At 57.4% G+C, this 8,054-nt stretch overlaps 2 protein-coding genes across 2 annotated transcripts in view; one reads left to right on the top strand and one right to left on the bottom strand.

The window, feature by feature from the left end:
* Positions 1–2,678, bottom strand: part of GGT1 (gamma-glutamyltransferase 1) — a 27,328-nt gene extending 24,650 nt beyond the window's left edge. The window contains exon 1 of the mRNA XM_004680921.2: positions 2,641–2,678. The gene's annotated coding sequence lies outside the window, so the exon portion shown is untranslated. The remainder of the gene's footprint in view (positions 1–2,640) is intronic.
* LRRC75B (leucine rich repeat containing 75B) lies at positions 1,422–6,416 on the top strand. The gene is made up of 3 exons (XM_012723915.1): positions 1,422–1,725; positions 3,036–3,151; positions 4,317–6,416. The coding sequence occupies exons 1-3, from the start codon at positions 1,435–1,437 to the stop codon at positions 4,846–4,848; spliced, it is 939 nt and encodes a 312-aa protein (XP_012579369.1). The 5' UTR covers positions 1,422–1,434; the 3' UTR covers positions 4,849–6,416.
* The last annotated feature ends 1,638 nt before the right edge of the window (positions 6,417–8,054 follow it).

Below are 8,054 nucleotides of genomic sequence, written 5' to 3'. Positions count from 1 at the left end.
GCGCCAGGCGAGAGAAGGGGCGGGCGGGGCTGGCGGGCTGGGGGCTGGAGGCCAGGGAGGGCCCGGGAGGCATCGTGGAGCCGCAGGGGGCACGTGGGTTGGGCGCCTTCCGAGGGCAGGGGGGACTGGCTGCAGGGGGCAGGGAGCCTGGTCTGGATGGCGGGGCGGGCTGCGAGGTCAGTGAGCCGGCCTGCTGTGACTGCGGGAAGAGGGCGGCGCGGCTGTGCCTTGGTCTCTGGGGTTTACTGTCAGTGGTGTGTGAGGGGGCCCCAAGTCTGGCACTAAGGCCCAGAGCCAGGCCTTAACGGGAAAGGAAGGACTGGGAGAAGTAGTAATTGGAGGGATACAATCATCAGGTCAATGTTAAGGAGACAGCCCCTCGCTCTCCAGGTGACGGTAGGAACTGGAAGATGGAGAGGACCCTGGGAAGTGACTGCTCACTGGTCAGCAGTACCTCCCTGTGACACAGTAGTAACCCAGACAGCCAAAGGCTCACGCCACCAGCCTCCTAACAGGCAGACCAGACCCACTGAGTGCACACATCTGGCACCTGTACATCATAACTCCATATCCAGATTATCAAGGGCACTGAGGGCCCACATGTGCCAGGTACCATGGTCCCAGATTCTGGTGTAACATCACCACTGGGCAAACCGTTTCCCTCTCTGCCCAAGTCCCTCCCCCTGATAGTGGCTGCTACCACAACCTGCCCGACCCTGTAAGCAGAAATCAGCCGCACAGGTCTTTGGCTTGCTAGTAGGTGACTGGAGCTGGGGAAACTGTGGTTTGGAGAGAAGTGGTGAACCCAGGGTCACAGAGGAAGTTGGGCAATGACCCAGCCTCTAGTCTCCCAGCCCCACACCTCCTGCAGCTCTGAGTGTCCTTTCTCAGCCCAGCAGCTTGGAAAGGTGGGGCTGTTCCTTTAAGAGGAACTATGCAGACCAGCAAAAAACAGGCTGGGGCAGCCGAGGCTCCCCACCATCTCACCCTTCTTATTTTTTAAGATTTATTTATTGATACACACAAGAATTGGAGTGCAGGCCAGAGGTGAAGGGGTGAGAGATTCACCAGAGACAGAGTGGGGAGCAGAACAAGCAGATCCACTGAAATACACTGCTGAGGAGAGCAGTGGGCAGGTCAGGAGAGGTCTGCTGTGCCATATGGGTCAGCTCCCTGGCCGGGGATCGAACTTATGCTGCAGTGGCTGCAGGTAGTTTAACCCGCTGTGCCACCAGGGAGGACCCAGCTATCCCTTCTTGATCCCCCCCTAGTGGAATGGCTTAAACTGTGCTTAAAAGGCAAATAGCAGAGGGGCACTGTTAGCCAGACCATCCAGAGACCCATCTCTGGGGTGGTGGCTGGAGCCCAAGGCACCAACTAGGAATTTGATCTGAGAAACCGACTAGGTTTCCCCCTTTTGTTCCAGAGGTTGGGATGGCCAGTTGGTCTGTTGCCCCTGTGTCTCGTGGGGAGATGCCAGTGAGCCATGGGGAGAGAGATGAAGAAATGGGAATGGTTCTGAGGAGCTCTGGCAGGTTGGGACAGGGCCTGGGGAAAGGAAGCCCTGGCCCATGGTTCACTCAACTGTCCTCACAGGACCTGGGCCTTGAGGGGACCCTCCTCACCAACATCCTCTACAGGAATGTGCCCTTCCTCAATCTGGTGGACCCCATCTCTCATGACCTGCTTGTGAACCTGGCCCGGGACCTGCAGTGCCCCAAGACGGTGAGGCTAGTAGGGACAGGCCGCAGGCTGTCCAGTGTGGCTGACCGGGGCCCGGGGAGCCCAGCACTGGGAGCTAGGGCCTGGATTCTTATCTGATTTGCTATAATGCCTTAACCAGGTGAATGTCCCTCTCTGGGTCCTGATACCAGTTTCAGTATATTAGGCTGGCCGGCGGCTAGAACGCATGTGGATTGTGTGCTCTCCCAATCCTAACGAGTCACGTATTAAGTGAACCCATTTCCTGTTCGATAGCACTGTGCACCAGGCCACACCACCCAGGCAGGAAGTAGTATGGGGATGCTGTAGGACTCAGAATGTTCTGATGAATCCACTGACAGAACCAAACGGTCAGCCTTGAGTTTCTAGGACTCCCTGGAGCTGTCATCCACACTCATACTCCCCATCCTGGATATCCCTGGAGACAAGAACTCCCTGCTTCCCACAGAAGCCCAAACACAAGCAAGTCCCTCCTTCGCTGAGTTGGCATCTACCACCTGCAACCTTCCTCTACCCCTGTTGCATGTCTTCCCAGAACTCCATTTTGATGGCACCTGCAGACATCCTGCCATAAATCTCAGCACCCATCCCTCAGTCACAGGGAGCTCCCACGTCTATCTGCAGTTGTCGCTGGGGTTTCTGAGGCTAGCCCACCCAGGGCTTGCTGCCACTGTGTGTGCATGATGTTGACAGAGGGATTGGAGAGAGAACACGCAGGGCCGTGGAAGGATGCTTTGTGGAAAGCAGGCCGCCCCCCCCCCCCCGGTATTCCTCCCAAGCTGGGCTACTGTAGGACGACTCAGGCCCAGGAGAAGGCCAGGTGACAATGCTTTAGCAAGGTAACCCTCCCAGCCCTGGCCACCCAGACCCAGGGCCCACAGTCGCAGTCTAGAGTGAGAGGAAGAAGAGCATGCTGACCTGGCTTGTTCCTATTCCCTGGGGGTGGCGTCAGTGGAGCAGGGCTCCCTGGAGGGGCCTGGTCCTGCCTCCCCCTGTGTCGAGTCCCCTGGGAGTGCAGAGGGAAGGTGGGGAAGCGGCGATGGCCTGAAGTACTGGCCCTAGGCCTGAGAACAGGGAACAAGGGCCCATTGTTTGGGCTTTCTCCCGCCCACACTGTGGGCCTCAGCTTGGTCTGTCCAGATCCCAGCGGACAGCCTCCCCTGGCTTTGTGCCACGCCACAGTGGGGTAGGGGCAGGAGGGGAGGCCGGTGGGCAGTGATCCGTGGTAAATGACTGTGCTCACACACACTTGGAGCTCCAAGACCGAGAGGCCTTGGCTTCATCCTGACCATGCTTTCCCCAACCCCCGACAGGACCATGAGCTCTGGAAGTCCTCCGACAAGATCTGCCGGCAGCTCATCTACCACCTCACCCCTCACTCCAGGCGGCAGCGTGGGCCCAGCCTGCCCCAGAAGAAGACCCAGAGCTGGTAAGGGGAGCCCCCACAGCCCTGCCCTGGCGCCTTAGGGTCCCTTCGCAGGCAGACGTGGAGAGGCAGGGCTAGTCCTTGGTTCTCTCAAGAGGCTGTTACCTGGAATCTCAGCCTTGGGTCCCTCACCCATGTCTGCCTTATACCCCCAACCCTGGAAGCCAGTCTGGCTGGTGACCGCAGGTGCTCCCAAGCCAAGCCACCCTTTCCATATGACCTACCTCCTGCCTCCTGCCGTTTCCTTCCCTGGCCTGTCCCACGACTGGCAGCGTGGGGGCTGCTTCAATTTTTAACCTTCCAGCTGAGAACACAGAGCCCTTCTCCAGAGCAGGTCCCTCCCACACCCCTCCACACCCCTCCACACCTCCATTCTTGCTACACCAAGGCTATTCCCTTTCTAATCCTCAAAGCTGTGGGGAGGGACGAGGGGTGAGGAAGAAGACATGTGGGAGAGGGCAGCTGATCCGCTGACACCTTCATAGGCATGTCTGTCCTTACCCACAAAGGATCAACTTTAGAGGAGGCTTGTGGGAAAATGGTGGGCTCAGGAGTCAGAGTGCCTTGATTTGAAGGCCCGGCTCCTTCCGCTGTGGTGAGTCACCATGGAAGATTCACATTTCCTCTCTGAGCATGTTTGCATCTGTGTAGAATGGGATAACTACACCTCTGACTTAGCATAAAAGTGAGAGAATAGGTGGAACAGGTGTGGCAGTGCAGGCATATGGTAGGTTTTTTAATAAGAACAGCCCCTGGAGCCTCAGTGCATGTGTGGAGAATTCTCACAATAACCAAGTCCCCATTTCAACAAAGGGGAAACTGGGGCTCAGAGAGCTGCTGAGCATTGCCCCTGGCCACCCATTTAGGGGAGCAGCGGGCAGGTCAGGAGAGGTCCGGCATGCCATGTGGGTCACCTCTGGGGCAGGCGGGGATCGAACTCATGCTGCAGTGGCTTTTGCGCTCCTCAGTGCTGTGCTTTAACCCACCGCGCCACCAGGGAGGGCCCGGCCACCCATTTAGAAGCTGGCAATCTGATCCCAGCTTGACCCAGCAGTTTGGAGCCTGGGCCCCCGGGCTGCCTCACTGGGCCACTGTGTGTGGCCCGTGGGGCCTGCACGGCGGTGGGCCTCACTCGCGACAGATCTCTCCACCCGCCACCCGCCCGCAGGCTCAAGAGCAGCCTTGAGAAGACTCCACTGGCAGGGGAGACGGTGAACCTTTCAGGGACTCGGCTGTCGGTGAGGGATGTACAGCTCATAACGCGCTACCTGGGCAGCCACGGCGCGGGGCTCGAGGTGCTGGACCTGAGCTTCACGGAGCTGAGCGATGAGCTGCTGCGCCTGCTGCTGCCCAGCCTCTGGACACTGCCCTGCCTCAGCCAGCTCCTGCTCAACGGCAACCGCCTGACGCGGGCCACCGCCCACGAACTCACCGAGGCTGTCAGGGACACCGCCAAGTTCCCCACACTGGCCTGGGTGGACCTGGGCAACAATGTGGATGTGGCCACCCTGCCCCAGCCCCTGCTGGCTGGCCTGAGACGGCGGCTGAGCCAGCGCACCTCCCTCCCCACCATCTATGAGGGCCTGGACTTTGAGCCCGAACCTGAGGGCAGCACATCCCAGGCCTCCACGGCTGCCTCCACCTGGGGCTCTGTGGCGGCTGGGTCGGGGCTTCAGTCCCAGGCCTGCTGCACCAGGTGACTGCCACCCCCATTGCTGCCTGAAAGACCACGCTCCCAGTCCATGGGATGAGGGGTGATGGAAACCCAGGAGGTTCCCCTGGCCCCCAGAGAACCAGTGCAAATGCTCAGGCTGGGATTAAGTGAATGGAAAGGCCATAAGATGGTCAGCCCAGGCCAGAGCCTTCCCTCAGCAGGGGGGCCCAGCACGCGCCCTGCAGAATCCACAGTTAAGGGTGATGTCCCCCCACCTCCGCCTCAGCCTTCCTGCATCATGGAACTGAGGGCCTCTGAGTGCTAGCCCTGAGACTGGGGTGGGGAGACAGCGTGCTGAGAACTGATCCTGCCCACTTACAGAGAGGGACAAAACTCACCTGACCTCCCGCGGTACCCTCTGCGCAGGGCCGCCATAGAGGGATGAGTGCGGCCTGGGTCCATCTGTGGGCTGGCACATTAGAGGTCCAGGGGCCTGGCTACCACAACTGGACAGGGCTTGGGCACATTACACAGAAAGCTGGAGAGGAGGATGCTGGGAGAGGCTCAGAATAGAGCCCCACGGCAAGCTCATGCCTGAGCCCAGGCAGCTGACCTCCCCACCAGCTTTCTTGGGCGGGGACAAGACGATACCAACAGGAAGCAAGTGTGGTCTCCAACAGCGCACAGCTCTGCTTCCATTTCTGGTACCCCCTCACCCCACCCCCAAGCTTCCTGTACTTGGTAAGGGGGCTTATTAAACCAGAAACAAAAAACTTGTGTGTTCCCTCCAGGCCCTGGGGGTTCATGTACACAGTTCTTCCCCGTGGGTACCCCAAGAGAGCATGCAGGGGGTGGAGGTGGGTACCGCCAGCAGCAGGGGGCTTGGAAGTAGAGCAGTCCTAGAACTGCCCCAGGGAGGGAGCTGGCTCTTAGCAGGGGGCTCTCAGTCTTCCATTTCTCCCCGACCCCCTACATACCAGACTCAGGACCAAAACCCTAACATAATCCTCCTCCTCATGGTCCTTTGTGGAGAACTAGTAGTTCAGACCAACTAGGAGGCAACAGGGAAGATACAAGAAAGAAATTTAGAGGTGTTCAGGGGGAAACCGAGGCTCAGAATGACCTAAGTTCTCCCATGCAGAGCCAGGAGTTCAGGTCTGGGGGCAGTGGGTCCCATCAGATGAGGGGAGAGAAAGCCCCGGGTGCCAGGAGGGAATTCCTTCACTCCCAGGCAAGCTGGTAGTACAGCAGCCTCTTAGGCCAGAAGGAAGAGGGCCAAGAAGGTTGAGGACAGGATGGTGGCGGTCCTGGGGCCAGTAGGTGAGGAGAAGCAGCTTCCCTCCTATGCTGCCTGCCTGCTCCTAGGCCAGGCTCTGCTGAGCTTGCTGCTGTTCATGAACTCTTACCTGGAAGCCATAGGAAGCGTGTGAAGAGCAACCGGGTCAGCAGGCTGTGGGACTCCCTTCGTGTGATTTGGGTTTCTCTGTCACATAGGACTAGCTGTCCATGGCCTCTTCCAGCTCTCAATGCCCCATCCTGTGACCCCAATTTCCTTATTTGTTTTCTTAGGATTTTACTTTTGTGTAGAAGAACTGGGGTATAGGCCAGAGGGAGCAGCGGGAAAGACAGGCAAGGTCTGTTGGGCCATGTGGGTCAGCTCCCTGAATGGGGTTTGAACTCGGGCAGTAGTGGTGATAGTGCTGAGACTTCACCCCAGGCCACCAGTGAACACCCCCCCCACCCCTGCGTGCCCCCTAGTTTGCTAAGGGACCTGGGCCTACACAGTCTGTTGGGAGTCAAGGAGCCTCACCCTGTGCCCAAGCCCTGAAGGGGCTCAGGTTCCCTGGAGCAAGGAAAAGCAGGGTGGGAGATGGAAGTGGAGTGAAGGAAGGGGCCTGGAGAGAAGACTTGTGCCCGGCAAGCTAAGCAGTCACACATGGGCAGTCATGCTCTCCAGTGATTCCTTGCTGAAGAAATGCCAAGCTTTGTGTATCCCTCTTGCCCTCCTGCCTTGTTCATTCCTTGCCCACCACTGGCCTGAATCCACCACACGAACGTTGAACATCACCAACTCCTAAAGGATGGGACGAGGACCTGTGGCAGGTGGTCTTCATCTTTCAGACTCAAAGCAATAGTTGAGCTAGGACACGAAACAGCGCAAAAGGAGGGGTGACCTTGTTGTCATGCAGGTATCCACAGCCCATTGTGGGGTCCTTACACCAGGAGTCTCAGGACCACTTGCAAGACCCAGGAGGCAGCAGGTGGGTTTCACCCAGGTTGGCCTTTACTTTAACCTAGTTTTGGAGGCAGACCGGCCTGGCCTGGCCCCAGGCTGGTCACTTGCTGGCTGTGTGATCCTTTTGGCGCCAGTTCTGTCACCTTGGAACGTAATAGGCTGTTTCCCCTTACCCTGCTGGAGTGAAAATGATAAACTGAAAGTGAGACCCTGGTGAGGTGCAGAGCAGGTTCTCCATAGAATCAGAAGGGCCTCCACCCAAGGGCCTTTGGGTGGGGATTGCCCAAGCCTTCAGCAATGGACAGAACAGAAACCACTTATTAGCATTTTCCTAGCCTTTCTCTGTCAACACCTAATTCTTTGCACATGTAGAATGGGGGTGCTATTATCACTTCCACTTAGTGAGCAAAGAGGCAGGAAAAATCAAGTGACTTGTCCAAAGTCTGAGATCTAGAAACTGGGTATGAGCCTGGCAGCCGTCTGCTACCCCTGCGTGACACTGAAACAGCAGGGGCGGGGGGCGAGGCTGAGACTGGCCTGCACTGGAATTCACCTGAGGCTCTCCACAACCACTGCAGTCTGAGTTCCACCACTGGCCAGGAAGCAGACCCACATGGTACGGCAGACCTCTCCTGTCTTACCCACTGCTTCCTCAGCAGTGTATTTCAGTCAGTCCATCTGTTCTGCTCCCCACTGTCTCTGGTAAATCCCCTCACCCCCAGCACCTCTGGCCTGTACCCCAGTTCTTGTACGCATAAATATATACTTTTAAAATTTATTTTTACATCATTTTGTGCATTTTTCCATCTCAGTTGCAATCCCCATGGGCTTTCCATCACCAGATCACTCATGTGCCATCACCATAGTCCAGTGCATTTCCCTCCCCCCACTGCTTTGGATCCCATTCCCCACTCCACCCCCACAAAATGTCTCTGGTCTATAGCTGTTCATCATTATCATTATTTTCTCGCCTGGTCCATTATATTCCTGCTATGAGAGAAACTATCTGGTATTTT

This window comes from Condylura cristata, unplaced genomic scaffold, assembly GCF_000260355.1.
Source record: "Condylura cristata isolate star-nosed mole 26May11 unplaced genomic scaffold, ConCri1.0 scaffold00011, whole genome shotgun sequence".
Classification (NCBI taxonomy): domain Eukaryota; kingdom Metazoa; phylum Chordata; class Mammalia; order Eulipotyphla; family Talpidae; genus Condylura; species Condylura cristata.
This window is presented reverse-complemented; position numbering and strand designations above follow the sequence as displayed.

Excerpts from the sequence above, each read along its gene's own strand:
- LRRC75B (XM_012723915.1), top strand. The coding sequence starts at position 1,435 with ATGGCCAGTTGGTCTGTTGCCCCTGTGTCTCGTGGGGAGATGCCAGTG. Across the intron at positions 1,726-3,035 it reads ACCTGCAGTGCCCCAAGACG|GACCATGAGCTCTGGAAGTC; the intron begins GTGAGGCTAGTA and ends AACCCCCGACAG. Across the intron at positions 3,152-4,316 it reads CAGAAGAAGACCCAGAGCTG|GCTCAAGAGCAGCCTTGAGA; the intron begins GTAAGGGGAGCC and ends ACCCGCCCGCAG.